General features: G+C 40.6%; 1 protein-coding gene across 13 annotated transcripts; it reads left to right on the top strand.

Moving 5' to 3' along the window:
* The first annotated feature begins 6,100 nt into the window (after window positions 1–6,100).
* CTXN3 (cortexin 3) lies at window positions 6,101–15,533 on the top strand. 13 transcript variants are annotated; one of them, XR_011505860.1, is made up of 3 exons: window positions 6,101–6,492; window positions 10,341–10,420; window positions 14,312–15,533. XR_011505860.1 is itself a non-coding variant. In XM_044743723.2 (3 exons), exon 3 carries the CDS (start codon window positions 14,414–14,416, stop codon window positions 14,657–14,659), a length of 246 nt encoding a protein of 81 aa, XP_044599658.1. In that variant the 5' UTR covers window positions 6,287–6,492; window positions 10,341–10,420; window positions 14,315–14,413; the 3' UTR covers window positions 14,660–15,533. The 13 variants fall into 13 exon arrangements, 10 of the variants coding, with proteins under 10 accessions (XP_044599658.1, XP_070373591.1, XP_070373590.1 ...); XR_011505858.1 differs by having other exon boundaries at window positions 6,232–6,492; window positions 10,299–10,420; window positions 14,315–15,533; XM_044743723.2 differs by having other exon boundaries at window positions 6,287–6,492; window positions 14,315–15,533.
* Window positions 15,534–17,732: the final 2,199 nt, after the last annotated feature.

Genomic DNA, 17,732 nt, shown 5'->3' with positions numbered 1-17,732 from the left:
ATGATGTCTGCATAATACAGGAAAACCAGGGCAATAGTTTAGATTTTATTGCACTGTATGTGGTTACAAGAAATCACATTTTTAAGTGCACACAAGATGTGTGAGGAGAACCAAGAAGAATTAGCTTTACTTACGTGCCGAATAGACCACAGCCCCTGAGAGGAGATTCTGGGTGTTTGAGGAAGCCCTTGTCCTCAGAGGATTATCCACTCATTTGCTGCAGGCATATAGGAATCCATCAAAAGAGACTCATTGCCTGGGTTTCAGGCAAGGTTTTTATTTATTTTTTAATGGTTTGTCCATACGACACTGACAAATTTTGCAATGTGAGCTTGCACATACTTAAACATGGTTAAACAATCAAACTGCATGGAAGTGCCTATAATGAAGTGTCACCCTGTGTGCTGCCCTCAGCTCTTGAGTCTAACCCCAGGGAGAACAAAATTTTAACATTGATTTTTTTAGTTCTCTTTTTATTTTCTTATTAATAGATTGACATCACTCTTGCCTATTTTATTGAGGCTGATATTCTCTTTTCTCTTCTTGTTATCATAAGTGATGATTTAGCTCAATCTTCACCACCACTTCTCCCAATATTTACGTTGGGATTCCCAGCCCTGTAGTTCCTTCTACAATCTCCAGGAGACAGTGGGGTCACTCATTTGTCCCCAGGCCTCCACTTCTTCCTATTTTTAGCCCCACTTCTCATTCCTGACTTTTGTCTTCCCTGCCAGGCCATCACCCCTCTGCAGCTGTAGCCCCCTCTGCATGTTTACTAAGCTCTGCTTCATTGTTCAGCTCTCCTCCAGCCACTTTCCCTCTCCCAGAAATAGACCAAGCTTCCCTCTGCCTCATGTTCCACACTGTTGTCTTTATCACTATGGGCTCTAATCTGGCCATTGTCTACTGCCACTTTAATGGGAGGTCCGAGGGGAGGCAGAAAGGAAGGGAGGAAGAGAAGACGTGTGTATTTTAAATGGGAATTTCAGGCATTCTCAATGCAGGGCATATGCCTTTTTCTAATGATCAGTCTATGTATTTAAACAGTTTTTCAAAGAGGTTTGTGATACCTCAAATTTTAAGCTTAAAGCTCTTCTCTCACAGAGTTAAAATGCCTAATATGGCCAAACAATCAAGGGGCGGAAAAGAAATCCATTTCACTATATCATTTTCCAAGTGTGGACGGCATATGCTCTACATCATTGACCATATAGGTTTCTGATTCAAAATACGGATTCTCTGCCTTACTGAATTAAATAGTCTGGGCCTGGGCCCCCTAAATCTGCAAGCTTAACAAGCTCGTGAGGCAATTTAACATTATATATAACAGAAATACAGATGATTTATAATGTCTGCATACTTACTATATATAAAGATATGATATATATTATTTATAGACAAAATTATAGATGGTAGACCTACCAAAGTTTGGAACATAGAATTGGAAGAGAAAGATGTACCCTTAATATCTACCTTTTTAAATGATACACTCTATGACTGGAACTTTTGATTGGTCCATTGAAATATTTGTGAAGTTAAATGTTTTTTAAGCAGTGATTACATCATCTATAAGATGCAGCATTGAGGCAGCTGAAACTTGCATTCAATGACCATATGTCATAACTTCAGTTTATTACCATTTCCTCAGCCTCCTCTCCACCACATCTACAAATTTAAATAGCAGAAGTTGGGATTGGTTTTTCATAAATTTTTTAATGAGCATTTTTTGACTGTTATGTGTGATTTTTTTCCCTCTGGGTGTTTTCAAATTAACTTTTCAGTGGCAAGATGTTTAGTTCCAGAATTTTGTCAGGTATAAAAATCAGGCTAATGGGTCAGTAATTCTCAGGTACGTTCTATTTCATTTTCTAAATCATCTAAATGTTCTAAGCCGCTCAATCTTCAAACCGTCCATGCAGTAGTTTCCTTCTAAAATGCAGCTGTTGAGCAGAAAGAAAGAACAATGCCAAAATGACTGCATAAACATTTAGAGGCATGGTTTGTATAAAACTCTAATTGGCACTTTATATGACATTTTAAAGGCATTAGTTCACAGTCATTAGGAAAATTGTTATTATTGTACAAGTCATTTTAAAAGAATAAATTTACTCAGCAGGCTGTTAACTCCTCAGTATGAACTTCCTTTGAACAGTGAATAACCCATAGTGATGTTCTTACACTTTCATATTGTAATTAGAATTAATAACTAAAATTTTGCAAATATTGTCTTTCAATAGAACTATTGTGGCATATTTCGTGCAGTTGCCCCTTCTTAGGGTTGGACATCAGCTTTTTCACGAGCATGATGCATTTCCTTCCTCTGTGCTTTATTATTTTCGACTTATCAAGGAGGGCACGAACAAATTTGTTAATTTTGTAGGGTAATCGGAATCCTCACAAGTATTAAATCCTGTCAGTGTTCTTCTTTCAAATACATTGCCACTGAGTTGCAGCACTGTTTGTTCCTCATTCTCATTTTGAATTCTTCTCCAGTCCAGATTCATCAGCTACTAATTGAGCATTCAACATGCCACAGATGTGATGTGCGCAGAAACGCATTCAAGAAAAGATCAAACCAGGAGGCTGCCGCTTTGCAGTTGGACTTTCACCTGCTTGCTTTTGATAATGCTCGAGTACAGATCCTAATTTTTGGGCTTGGTTTGGCCGTTATTAAACCTTCCCCACTGCTCCCTTGAGCTTTGAATGTTCACTGACCTGTGAAGATAACGAGTGGATAAATAAACTTAGACCGGGCAAACCAGAGGGATATTAGAAACAGAGCTAATCTTGATTTTTTAAGAAAAAAAATCATATTACATGATGTAGCGATTTTTAAAAAACTTTTTAAAAGTGAGACTATGAAGGGAGAAGTCACCAAGAGGGCACCAAGGGAGAGGGCACCTAAGGGCTGAGATGCCAGTTCCTGCCAGTTGCCCTTGCTCTGCATATTCTTTCATCTGGACCTTCGTTGAAGAGAGTGGTCAGCCATGTCCAACACTGCCACAAAGAGCAAGAAAGATAAATGCTAAAGCCTTTTTTTCTTTGCTTGAGACCATTAGAAGCCATAGATGACCTTGTGAAATCAGGTTCTGTAGAGAGGGGAGGGCATAATTTAGATGTCTGCTGGGTGAGCAGTGAAGGGGAGGTAAGGAAGTGGAAAATAGTGGAGGTGGGCTAGTTTGTCAAGAAGCTTAGCAACTGTTGCTAGAAGTTGAGTTCTTCTGGGCCCTTATCAGGGAGCGTCCTAGAGTTGTACAGTGCACAACCTGAACAAACTGAAGTGGGGTCCTAGCACTCGTGTTTTTATTCTTTGCAACACCTAACATAGAACATATCTGACTCTTGAATGAACTTAGTGAATGTTTCCTGAATATGTGAAAGAAAAAACATACATGAAGGAAGGAAGTAAAGATTTGTACAAAGAATCTAGTGATAAAAATGAAAAGAGGGGCTGGTCCGGTGGCGCAGCAGTTAAGTTTGCACATTCCACTTCTCGGGGGCCCAGGGTTCGCCAGTTTGGATCCCAGGTGTGGACATGGCACCACTTGGCAAAAGCCATGCTGTGGTAGGAGTCCCGTGTATAAAGTAGAGGAAGATGGGCATGGATGTTAGCTCAGGGCCAGTCTTCCTCAGCAAAAAGAGGAGGATTGGAAGTAGTTAGCTCAGGGCTAATCTTCCCCCCCCCCCAAAAAAAGGAAAAAAAATGAAAAGAAAATCATTTATATTTTGAACCTTTACCAAGAATTGATTCAATTTTATTTTGAGAATTAGGCAGAGCCAGAAAGAAACACAATGATGATAATAATAATAATAACACAGCCTGCGGTGGCATAAAGCTTGACAGCTCGTGAAGTCTTTTTCCATACTTGTTGTCTATTTCTTCATGGAAAAGTGCAGCATAGGGCGTTTAGGAAAGAATCATCACCTAACAAACATTAAAGGTGAAACTTGAAATTAGAATGTAGGAAAAGTTCTTAAAATGGATATCTAACAATATTGACTCATGATATTGTGTGGTTAAAAAGAAAGACTGAATTAACACCCAGGAATAACCCTGGGATCAGAATGGATAAGAGAAGCCTAGCATATATGACCTGTGAAATCGTCCTATTTCATCACAATTCCATGTTAGTCTGAGCTTTATACAGCTCTGTGTAGCATTCTAGGCTCCCTGTTGAAAGCTGGACCAGAAAGCAAAAATTTGGGCAAGAATTCAGAGAAGAGCTATAAAGATTACTAAAGACTAAATAAAAAGGACCTACTATGAAATGTCCAAAGGACTGGACTTTTCATAAATCCTTATTCATTGTTTCAGAATTCATGATGATTCACATAAGGCAACTGTGTAGAGGAAGGGCTTTCCCAATAGTTCCAATTGTAATTCTCTCATAAACGAAGCATCCACACTTGGCTGAAAGATCTTTCGTAGCATTAGATCTTCATCAAATGTTCTTTGGTTTACTTAGTCCAACTTCCTTGGGGGAAGATCATTCTAACAAAATTTTGAGGTGGTTAATGACTGACTTTTTGCAGCAAGGATAGAATGAAAAGAAATACGCCAACCTATTTAGACTAAGTAAGTAGCAGAGGAGTTAAACAGAGGTTGTCAGAGGGCGTTATGGAATCTACTTCTCTGGAGAGTTTTAAAAATAGGCCAGGCGCTGATCTCTCTGGGATGGTTTCAGCCTGAGGAGTAGCTAGAGGACAGCCACGGCCCTCTCATGTTCCCTTCCACCTCAATGAGTCTATAGGCTAAAACAATATCTGAGGAGGCCTCTTGGGCAGGGCGAGCCCGCAGGAACCCAGGCTCATTTCTAACTAGAGTACTTTCTTACCACATGGAATGATAAGTATATAAGTGAGGGTGGGGTCAGAATGTTCTCTGAACCACACTCCGTTGGCATTACTGAGACAGGGCGCTCCGTCTACCAGCGCGTCGACTGAAAAGCACAAAGGATACCAGTTAGTATTGAATGATAGTGCTCTGTTAGATTTCATTTGTCCCATTGTTTTGTGTGTGTGTGTGTGTGTGTGTGTGTGTGTGAGAGAGAGAGAGAGAGAGAAAATACAGTAAGTAAAACTAATTGGAAAGGGAATTCAGTTAAAAATCCAGAAAACATATAGGGAAAGGACCTTCATGTTCTCGTCAGGTTAGGTTCTAATGTCAAGCGTTTGATTGACATCAGGTCTTAACATTTAGCATTTGAATTTTTTGGGTCTGAGGCCAATCCAGGATTGTGGTCTGTTGCCAGCAGATGGGAGTTTTCCTCTTAGAAAATGAGCTTTGTCCCAGTCCCCTGGTGCTACTGGGTAATGGCCCGCTTCTCACCAGAACAGAAGAGACAGCATAGCTGACAGGCACAAAGTCAGCCTTAAATATCATGCACCCCATCATTTGGTGGGTGGGTGTTGTCACTAACTATGCTTCCACTTCAACAAAGAATGTGGTGAGTTGCCAAAAAACGAGGATGTTCCATCTTAAAGATTATGCTGAATTCTTTCCGGAGAAGCGTTTTTTTAAAAGATGAATTTTATCCTAAAATATTTTCCAAATTTATTTAGACATTCCATCCAAGGAAAATAATTTAAGTGTTGTGCCATGTAACTAGAATCTGTAGAGTTAGAACAGCTTTCTCCCAACAAAGATCTATCTTTATTCATCAAGTGGTCTCAAGCAGCCTGGGTGGGGTGAGGCGCGTGCCAAGGTCACCATTATGCAGGCTGGCCAAAGGAGACACTGGACCCGGCAACCTACACCCTAGCAAATTTACAAATAGGTGGTGAAAATATGGTTCTGTTTTTTAATTGTTCTTTCCTCTTTGTCTCCCATAATTGCTGCTTTTCTGAAAGGTCAATTTCATTTTCTTTAGGAAAAGGAGTCTTTCCTTCATCTCCCAAATGCTAAGTTGATGCCCTTCTCTAGAAGTCTTCCCATTAAGTAAGTTGGCCTGAAGGTCATAAACCGTAATCAATATGAAGGCTGGTTGCTGCAAGGTGCTAATTGACATCCCCAAAGAGGAATAGTGTCAACAATCAATAGAGAAGACAGAGCACTGGTAGATTTATGGCTTTGATTTTGAAAAGGTATGGGAATGCCCTGTGATATTTCCCCCATACTCCTTTTGAATGTTAATGATTTCTTGAAGACGATTTCAGACACACTGCTAGGATACTGCCTCTACTCACTGAAGCAGAATCCTCTGAAGAGTTGCTGAGGCAGAACTGAAATCATGGCTCACCTCAAAGAAGCCGCCGTATTGGCCGCTAATGATGCCTCACACAGAAAGACGATGCTCCTGTAACTCGGGGGTTTTGATGGGAAGTTTCTAAGCCTGAAACAACAGCTTTAGATCTGGGGTGAGCTGCTTGCAGCTACCACTGCCTACTGCTTTAACACAGCTTGGTCGGGAAGAATGGAAACTAAAGAGGCTTGTAACTACCTGTAACTGTTCCACCAGGAAATGGATCAAGTGTTTGTTCAGCCAGATCCAGGTACTTCACCAAAACTGTGTCTTTGATGAGCTAATTAATGCTTTTCTCTAACTTTACAATTTATGCATGAGCATAATCGCATAGATGCCTTTTGGATCCAAGTTCTGAATTTAAATCTAGCTAAAAGTCTAATTAAACAGTTGCTAGGTAAAGTTAATAACGAAGGGGTAAAATGTAATAACGCCTTTATTTTTAAAGCATGCTTAAGTTTATAATGCTACTGATACTGGATAGAGGAGAAGTAAACCAGGCTTTCTTCTTTGCTAAGCTGCAGTAAATTATTCTTGAAAGCTGTTTGCCCGTTACAATATTTCTTTTTCCATTCACCTATAAGGTGCAACCTTCTGAAATGTAACTGGGATGTTTTAATTTGTTTATGAAGGATCACAACTCAACAACTCACAATGACAGCACTGACTGTCCCTGGTGTCTCCGGGTGATGAGCAGTGTGCAGCCCTAGGCTTTTGAGGTATCAGCAAGCAGTCTTTTTCACTAGGAAACACACAAGGAAGGAGAAAGAAAACTAGGCAGAACAGGAGGTTTATTGTTTGAAGTTAAGTTTAGTTTGCTGGTGGTGCCTTTTGATACCCCCAGATGCTGACTGGGCACTGGCGTGGTATTTTTCTGATGTTCTCAGCGAGGCTGCAGCCTTGCCCTGCAGTCCCTTTAAAACTCTCCAAGCAGATGTTAGGAAGAAGATGAAGATAGGGAAGAAGTCAAGCTGAGGTTAGGGTTCAGGCTGAAGAGAAAGGTGGCCTGCTGACCCAGAGCTGACAAGCATCGGTGAGCTGGGAACAGCAGGGTCCACTCCCAAACCCAAGCAGAAGTGTCTGCAGGCTGACTCTGCAGGGACAGCCGGAGGGAACAGACCAGCCAGTGCAGCAGTGGGGGCTGGCAACAGTTCTGAAACTGCCTGTTGACATTCGTAGCTGACCACATTCGCATGTCCTTAAAATCATTTTTTATGGGCCTTCTAGTGGACTTGGGTCTATTTTTTGAGTACATAAAATAATATTTACCCTTAGCTGTCCTGTGAATTCTAAAACATCAGGGCTATTGTATTGGAACAGGGGGGCTGTATTTGGAAAAGAAGAATATGAAAGTTGCCGTGTATTTATGTGAGCCAAAAAGGGAGGGCGGGGGGCAGTTAAAATGCATGAAGCACCTAGAAAGAGCCAGGAAATCTTTATCTGAAGTTCTTGGCTGGTTCTTTGAATTTACAGAAAACATTTTGTATCTTTGTGTGCACATCCTGGAATGCAAGTTGCTTTTCACTGGGCTCATACACAGAATTTCCACAAGACTCGTAGGTGAATAACTTTTGCTTGTGTAGCGATTCAATTAGTTAGATGATGAGGTGGTTTGTGGAAGGCTCACGACCGTGGGGGGAGGTGTATAAAGGGTTGCCTGGGATGTTTACATGGCAGCGGTGGGTGGGTGGGGTGGAGGGTGAGGTGGACCTCCGGAGACTCCAGCTATGGAAACAGCAGTGCCGCTGAGGCCTCCTTTAGCTCAAAAGGTAGAGGGTGAGTCTATTTCGCCTCAGTCTCAGGATATGTATCCCTTTAATCATTGAAAGCCGTGTTACTGTCTCAACAGTCGGCTTCAGAGCAGTTGCAGAATAATGCAGCACTTTGAGCAAGTCTGTCTCAGCCAGTGACTGCAAGTTCAGTCCTGCCTGGCTAGCCAATTCCCTTCCTGTTACAGACTACAGATTAGTCTCCCTAGTCTGCCAGATAAATATAAATCAGGTACACAGGATGTCTTTGTAGGACAAAGTGTCCTGTCCGTCACATGTGAATGTAAACTGGACAAGCCTGTGAGTGTTCTCGCTCAATGGATGACTGTTTTTACATCCACTTTGTCAAGTCACATAGCTAGGTTTCTGGCCTGGAAGTTTTAAAAATTAGGATGGCAATTATGTGGTTTAGGAATACTTAAAATACAGACAGCGTTGCTTAACTGTACCCGGCATAGCGCTAGCAGCTGAGAGATGACAACTTTCTACTCATTCCAGCATGCCGGAGAAAAACTTGCCAACCAGCATCCTTTGGGGGATGGTACTCTTTTGGTAATTGATTTTTATGATTTGGGGTAGTTTACTCATAATCTTCATTCCTTTGTGTGCTTGCTTGTGTAAGAGAAATCAGAAATAAAGAGCCCACACTCACTCATCATCACCTATTTATTGAACACTCACTCTGTGCCAGGCAGGACTACATGTGTGCTGCATCTGCTGCAACTATTATCATTGCAACCCATTGTGGGGGGGTGGGCACTTGAGTCAAGGACCACAAAAGTGGGATGGTAGAATCAAATGCCTGTGTGCGGTTCCGCAGAACAAGATGCCAAATGGCTGTCACTTTAAAAAGAAAAGAAACATGTCATTGCTTTAAGATATATTTTCTTCAGATAAAATATTTTTCCTTACTGTAAGATTGTATAATGAGATGCTAATGAAATGAAATGTACGAAGGATCCCGGCCTGAGAAGGGTACACATTGACATTTATAGTTTCCATGTGAGACATGTGGATTCAGAATACTTTAAATGGCTGCCCTTCCCCACCAAAGGAGCAGATTAGGTAAGAAAGGGTTGACCCCTTAAATAGAAGGGAAACTGCTTATCGCCAGCTGATTTTTCTATTTCAGACCCCACCCATCAGCATTGAGGCCAAGAAAAATTTAGAGAGCCAAATAACTGCTTTTCCAATCATGAGATCTGTGACTATTAAAGTGTCATTGTGATTTGGACTATCTGTGATTCTTTGAAACAAGATCTATTTCAAACACAATGGTCTGACATCCCAGTTTGGCTGGATGACATGAGCTTTTTTTCCTCCTCTCTGTATCAGCTGGCACCTCAAAGTTTGAATTCGGTTCCCGGGACTGAGGGGCCAGAGATTTAATTCAATCTCTATTTAAAGAGGCAGTGATCCCAGAACAGCAAGGGATTCTTCAAGGAGCTTGTTGTTTAATAAGGAGAAGGAGGCAGAACACCATGGAGACTTCTCCTGAAATAGGTGCTGCCACAGAATGCAGGGGAAGTGCTCCTGGAGACAGAGCAGACAGCACTCCATGACTCTGATGAAGGGAGAGGTGTAGGCGCCACAACAAGGTGGTGTTTGGTATGGACCCTGAGGGAGGGAGAGAAGTCCACAGATGGGAACAGGGTGAGGAGGAGAGTATCATGACTAAAAGCTCAGAGGGGGGAAACCTGGAGGTGGTCGGAGCACAGCAAGTGTGAGGTTGGGCTGAAGAGCAGACAAAGTGAGGACGTTATCCTCAGGCATCTCCAGGCTCAATTACACGTAAGTTCGTTCTTATCAATACATCGGTCATTTTACTCGAAACCAAAAGTGATTGGATGTTTGTTCCTTTTTAAACTTAATATGAAAATAAATTTATAGCTTAGAAAAATTCCATTGTTAGACTATGTCTCAAACCGTGGTCCAGAAAACAGGGGTATCAGGTCCCTAAAGGGGTTAATGGGCGGGTTAGGGCCTTGGACATTGGAGTACAAAGGTTTTCTGAAGGGATGAGTGGTAAGATCTGAGCTTAAAAAGATGAATCTTGATGCAGTATGTAGAAAATGTGAGGAAAGAAAGAGAGGGCCTCTTTGCAAATTACTGTAACTGAAGTGAGTGGGTAATAGTGAGAATGACTCCGGGTAAGGTGGACTGCTCACAGGGCTTCATGAGTAATTCAGGATGTTTTAGACTTTGTTCCTATCACAGAGTCTAGGGAGCTAGGCTTGAGAAAAGGGAGTATTACATGATTTTTGAAAAATGGCATCTTTTAATTAAGGTTTCCTTGGTCCAGTATTAAAATCAGATTTTCTTTCCTGAGCACACACAAATGGACCTGGCGAAGCGAAGACATAGATGTGCTGTGTGATGGGGGAAGCCACTCAGGATTAAAATACTGCCGTGAGTAACTGGTCTTTCTTATACTTAAAATAATTACCTTTCGTTATTATAAACACTTATGATGGTTGTCTCAGAATCTTTTGAAATAATTTACTTGCCCAGGTTTCACTATTTATCTAAAAGAAAGAAATCATTACAGTTAAAAGCAATTTTAAACATTTTCTAAGACTCATTTTTACCAAAAAGGGACATTTTATTCCAAGATAAGCATTTAAAAAAATGTAGATGTCTTTGAATATTTTTGTACCGTGCTAGTCAAGTGATTACATTTATTTCTTTTCCTGCATCTTGTTATATCTGATGCTTCCTTTAACTTACACATGCTATTGAGCTTTCCAAATTTGTAAATTATTGATTAGCTGATTACAGGTTTGAAATTAAACAGGCTTTTCCAGGGATTTCAATCAGTCCTAGGGAAAATTGTGGAATAGTTGGCATTTCTTTCTGGGTCTCTGTATCCCCATATCCCTTTATAACCATCTCATCGCCACCCACTACCCTTCATCTCTCCCCAGGACTCTCCTGCTGGGTCTTCTGCTCATAGCACCCAAGTCTGCTCCTCCCAGCTCCTCTCAGCAGCCTCTCACTCTCAGCAAGGCCTTCCTTCAAGCCCCTTTCTGTCCACCTCACATCCTCCTCCTTAAAGTAGAAACAGTTTTCATAGACAAATCCCTACTAATGTGTTAATGTGTCACTTTCCTTAGTAAAATATTGCCATTTAACAGGAGCCTTTGATGATCTGACCAAATGAAGTTATTTTAATAAGAACTTGGGCACCACAGTATGTTGGGAGGTGAGAGGCTTACAATTTATAAAGAACTGTAGAGTTGCCAAAATCCTTTCATCTCCATTTTGTCATCCATTTGGTAAATCTGGAAGGGGTTGGAGAATATATATTTATATTTTAGCAGGCTTCTCAAAACATCTGATCGGGCTGCAAAGAGGGTTAACCATATCCTTGCATCTGCCTTTTAATCAGCATAGGGTGGTACAACTGCAAATTAAAATGGATTTTTAAATCATTCTAATAGTTGGCTTCCCTGTGAAGGAGCCAGGGCCCAAACTTATTCCTAGGGAGACTGAAGAGGGAGACGTGGCTGCTAATCTAAATCAGAATCCCTAGGTTATTTGCTGGGGCTTCTTAGAATGGTTACCCATCACTGTAGGCCCCAAATGAATGCTATTCCAGCTCTAAAAGTGAGGTATGGAAGAAGCCTAGAAGTATGAGATGTTGAGCTAGGAGAAAAGACTTGGCATTTTGCCTTGTATGAAGGACAAGCCTGGGGAAGGCTGCTCCTGGGTGTCAAGATGGCTCTCAAGTGGAGACTAGAGGCGGGAAGGGAGGCACTAAACAAGGTATTACTATACAAGTCAGCCAGCTTGTGGCTGGGGAGTCATTATCCCAGACTCAAAAGGTCCTATACCCAGTTCTTCACTGTTTTCATTGAACCTCACAGAGCCAGAAATCTTTGTGTTAAAATTTACACAGTAAATGGTCTTGAATTTTCCTATATTTCCTTTTTGGATTGTGTAATGTTTTCATAAAGAACTTTCAGAAAATGCATACCTGTCTCAGCTGTATTGAGAATAGACAAAGAAAAGGACTCTGGCCTCATTTGGGCTGAAGGGAAATGGATGAAGAATGGGATTCTTGCAAGCCAGCAGGGAGGGCAGGGATCCAAGAGAGGGGATCCTCAGTAGGACATGAAAAGACAAGAGGGCCTGTGGCAGAGACAGCTTAGGCATCTATTCCTCTATCACCACATGACTTTCTTTTGACCCAGCCCATGGAGAATTTTATATTTGGTATGATTAAGTTCAGTTTGGGTATTTTGGGTACGTACACATAGCCCTCGTCGGAAGCATTAAGACAGCTGCATTGGAAGCTCTGGTCATCCTTTCCAGCTCCCTCCTCTCAGCCCCAGTTACCTATCCAGAATTAACACCCAAAGTGCCCCGGGGGTGTTGTGGTTGAGTTTGTGCACTCTGCTTTGGAGGCCTGGGGTTTGTGGGTTCGATTCCAGGCTTGGACCTGCACACTGATTGTCAAGTCATGCTGTGGCTGTGTCCCACGTGCAAGGTGGAGGAAGGTTGGCACAGGTATTAGCTCAGGGACCGTCTTCCTCAAGCAAAAAGAGGAAGATTGGCAACAGATGTTAGCTCAGGGCCAGTTTTCCTCACCAAAAAACCCTCAAAAAACAAAACAAAAATGCAAACCAAAGCCAAACTCAATCCATCAACATACTCTATATTCCTAATGAGCTTATTTAAAAAGAATACTGCCAAATTTTATCCCAATCTTACTTCAAAAACAAAAAAAAACGAATCATAAATGAATCCCTTGCAACTATTCCAGACTTAAAAAAAAAATTCAGTTATGGAGCTGCAAAATATTCTTTCCCCCTAAACTGCTAACTCCTTCCTCCCAGATACTGGTTGTAATTCCTTTTATAAACTGTTTTTTAAACTATGATTGTATAAACTTTGAAGTGTCAGCATAGAAGCAAACTGTTATTATGATCACTAATGCTATACTTCAAGGCAATGATTATAAGTTAACTGAAGAAATACTGTGTTAATGTTTTAGGTCATAATGTCTATTTTTATTTGTTTGATTATTTTCATTGAGCATAATTTTTTTAAGCCATGTTAATTTCCATTGCTCACTACTCTGCTAATAATTTTTCTTGTAGACAGACTCATCAATAAATATGTCATGATTTTTCTATATAGTAATGCCTAATATAGATACTTTCCTTTACAAAATTTAAGATTTAATTCAATATCTGAAGCTTTTAATGGCCTTTGTGTATACTTCAATTTACCTTTAAAGACAAACAATAATATCCATATACCTCCATTTTCCTGTCAGAAAAATGGAAATAGCGATAACTTGTCTTTTTCCTTCTCTTCCTTTCTGCCAAGTGGTCTTAAACAGTAAGAAGTCGCTGTAAGGTTAAAAAAATGCAGTCGATCAATTCCTTTTCCCTAGCTCAGTTCTCTAGGTGCTTCCCAGGGTCAAGTATTGAACCTGGTCTTTGATTTCTAAAGAAAAAAGAAATAGCCATGGTAGCTTGACGGTTTAGGAGCCTGAGACACCTCCCTTTCCCCTTGGCCCAGGCAAGAGAAAGCAAAGGAGAAGCGTCACAGCAGCCTTAGTCATGTCTTAAGTGAAGCGAAACTTTGTTTTGTTTGTTTTTCTTCTTTGTATACTTTTCAAAGGGTTTTCACAGACATTCATCCTTATTATAGCACCAAGAGGTACAAAGGCAATTCTACTTCCAATGTTACAGCTTAGTGACCTCTTCAAGGTTCTACATGCATTTAGCAGTAAAATGGAGGCCTGGGCCAGAGCCCAGAACCCATGCTTCCTGAGGGAATTTCTATATTAAGAAGCTTTTCCAGCCTCAGTTTCCTTGCTGAGGTTACAGAGATCTCTACTTTCACGGAGCTTGTAGTAGAGCGGCTGACATATGGTGTGTTTAGCCACAGTCCTGGCACATAGCTGGTGCTCATTCAATGGTACCATTATAAGAATGATGTGAGAGTAATATTACTGGAGGGAAGCTAAAAGAGACTTGGCAGGAGAGACTGGGTTTAGATGTCAAGTTGGCAGCACACTCTGAGGTCAACATTACCTTGCACATTTCTCATCTTGTGTACTCCGGGTGCCTTCTCTGCCCATCTCTCTTGGCCCCAGGTGGCTGCTCTGAGGACAGTCTGGTAATTTCATGCAGGAGTAAAATATTTTTCCCCATAATTATACAGAATTAAGCATCTCTGGTGAAAAAGTTTAGGGATTTCTTCTTCTCTCTGAAAAACATGACTGTGAGCCTAGAAATAAGGTTGCTATTTGATAGCTATTACTTTCCTTCCCTTTCTTTCTTCCAGCAGATATCTCAGCCTCTCCAAGGTGCAGCCACCATGATCTCAGCAGACTGATGATGGAAGAAAAGGAAACAGGGAGATCCTGTGCTCTGGCTTCCCTGGACGATGGATGGAGGACAGCCCATCCCTTCGCCCCTAGCGCCTCTTGGGAATACATCATCAGATTCTAGCATGTCTCTAGAACAGAAAACCACATTTGTTTTTGTGATTTTGTTATTTATTTTCTTGGGCATCCTCATTGTCAGGTGCTTCCGGATTCTTCTGGACCCCTATCGAAGCATGCCGACCTCGACCTGGGCTGACGGACTTGAAGGCCTGGAGAAAGGGCAATTTGACCATGCTCTTGCTTAGCAGGGAGGGAGCAGGGTCCCCTCCCGACGAGGTGAAGTGCTTCATGTCTTGGCGAGGATTTCTCTTTAGTTGATGTTCTCAACAAATCAAGTTTTAACAAGATCTGGCTCTAAGACCACAGTCTGTTACTATTCAGTAAACACGCAGTTGGGCTAAAGACATCTGAAAATATTGGAAATGGAAGATTATGTTACTAACCCCAAAATAGGAAGGTTTAAATTTCTATGTTTCCTCCATAGATGAATATTGTTGAATGTGTGTGATGGCGAAACAAAGAGCATCAATTCTGACATAAACTTTGCCATAAAATGAAGCACTATCTGACCTGACCAGAGAATAAAAGGCTAGAAAGGATCTGATCTGAATCTAGTGACAGGGCCCAGAAGAGACTTTCTTGCTCTAATCATCTTTCTCAGTTTGTCTTATTTTTGTGGGAATCTGGGTCCTGGGCAGAGAGTGAAGAAAACTGTGCTGAATGGACCCAAAGCAGATCCTAGTTTTCTCCAAAAGCAAGGAGCAATGGGCGGACCTAGAAGAGATGACTCCATCCTTGTGAAACACGACTGAGGATGATATTCTTTTATTTTTCAAATAAAACTCAATTCAAAGGCTTGTGGAAGTTTTAAAACTATTTACCAAGACAAGTACATTCTATGTATTCATATTAATAACATGTGTAGAGGTAACTATACATAGCCTGAATTTACTTTCTTTACACAAATGATTGAAATAAATAGTTTGCAAGTGCACCTTCAGGTTTTTTTTTTTTTAATAAAAAGTTAATTGTTTAGAGGAAAAGACTTTTACAGTCTTAAGAGGAATGTGTGTTTATGGCTGAATATAGAAACCAAATAAAAGTTTTCAAGAAACAGAAGTGTCTCCTCTCTTATTTCACCGAGGCTCATGCCCGAGAGGCAGTGAGTTATATCGAAGGCTGAGGACTCACAGTGTCCTGAGAGAGAGAGAAAGAGCGAAGACCATGAAAGGTCATCTAATTCCTCCCTCTCCCACTTCAGGAAGGGCTCCCACAAATTGTCCTGCACACGTAAAACCTATTCTGAGCACTATTTAAGTCCACCAAAAAGAGAGATGTGAAAACCTCTTACTCTAACGTCCATTGGTAGGAAAACCTCATATCTAAACTAAACCCCTTAGGCTGTAGTTATAGTCTATGTCTTCTAATTTTTTTCTCAGCTAGCCATCACGTTTTTAAATTAAAGTTTAAAAAGTCAACTATGCCAAAAAAGGCAACCTTTAGTAAAACTGCTTTCTCATCTCCTGTTTTTTTAACGTTTTTTGGGGGGTCCTGCTGCCCAGATTTCCCTCCACCTCATGTTCTCCCTTGACTTTTTTCTTTGTTTAAAAAAACCACAGATTTTTTGAAATATAACTCCCATACCATAAAATTTGCCCTTTAAGTGTACAATTTGGTGTTTTTTACTATATTCCCAGAATTGTGCAACCATCACCACTATCTGATTCCAGAATTCTATACGCACTAGCAATCACTTCCTATCCCCCTTCTTCTTGGCCCCGGGCAACCACTAATCCACTTTCTGTCTCTATGGCTTTGCCAATTCTGGACATTTTGTAGACATACAATCATAGAATATATGTCCTTTTGTGTCAGGCTTCTTTTACTTTGTGTATTTTCAGGGTAGGTTCATCTATGTTGTAGCACAATCAGTACCTCATTCCTTTGTATGGTCAAATAATATTCCATTGTTTGGCTATACCACATTTTGTTTATCCATCAGCTATCATGGTTATCCATTCGCTAGTATAAAGAACACTTCTGTGAACATTTGCGTACACGTTTTTGTATGGATGTGTGTTTTTAATTCTCTTGAGTATATTCCTAGGAGTGGATTTGCTGGGTCATATGCTAACTCTTATGTTTGACTTTCTGAAGAACTATGAGACTGTTTCCCAAGGCAGCTGCATCATTTTACATTCCCACCAGTAATGTAAGAGTTTTGATTCTTTTCTTGACTCTCTCCAACTACTCAAATTTCTTCTTTAGCTATAGAATTTATAATTGAACATACCACTTCGAGAATGAGTCAGATTCAAGAGAGAGAAGCATCTCATGGTTTCTACTTGCTAAAAGTTCCTTGATGTCTTCAGAGATCCTTTGCTTCTAGATCTAAAGCCAAACACTGATGCTGATCTGTGGTCATTCTGTGGTCTGTTAAGTCACCTGAGTATTTTTTCTGTCTAACTAATACATATTTTTTAAACTCTAATTATAAAGCTTTCTTTTTGTTCAAATGTACCATGTCATGTGTGTCATTAAATTTTTTCTTATTTTATTGGGAGTCTATTCAAACCAACTCAAGTATTTATTGAGCACACGCTTTGAGTGATAGGAAAAGTACAGGGCTAGTTCTTGCTCTTGAGTACCTTTCTTGTTGGAAAGCTAAGAAATGAAAGAAGGCATATGTCTAAATCATTGTTCAAATGACTGATATGAACCTATAGTTCCCACCCCATCAAAATTATCTGGGATCTTAAAAAATAAATATGACCGCATACACTAATTTTTATTATAAAAGTTTATCATGATCATGGTAAAAATGTACAAATGATATGGAAAAACATAAAGTAAAGAGCAATAGTCAAAATTCTGCCTCCTTAAGTCACTCTATCTCCTCAGTTTCTCCTGGGAAACTTGTTGAAAATGTAGACTACGACAGCCTTCCACTCCTAGAGGCTGGTTCTGTAGAGTTGGGTCAGTGAACAAATGTTTCAGGAGATAAAGCACAGGAGGGATGGATGTGGGCCAAGGTAGTCAAGGAAATGTCCCAGGAGACAATGGCCCAGGTGTGACGTACATGTTTAAGTGCTTGGTATAAAGCTTTACACAGTGTAAGTTATTATTATGAAATAAATTAGAGCTTCACCTAAGAGGATGGAGGTGCTTTAGTTATGTGCAAAGGAAGAGAGGAGGGAAAAATATACTGTAAGGAAAAGAAGGTGTGGGTGTGGGGCTTACAGCTAGGAAAGCAGCATAGCTGGAGCTCATGCAGGAAGGATACAGGTGAAGCAGAACATCAGAGGGTCCTACAAGGCA

The sequence above is a fragment of the Equus asinus genome, chromosome 9, assembly GCF_041296235.1.
Source record: "Equus asinus isolate D_3611 breed Donkey chromosome 9, EquAss-T2T_v2, whole genome shotgun sequence".
Taxonomy (NCBI): Eukaryota; Metazoa; Chordata; class Mammalia; order Perissodactyla; family Equidae; genus Equus; species Equus asinus.
This window is presented reverse-complemented; position numbering and strand designations above follow the sequence as displayed.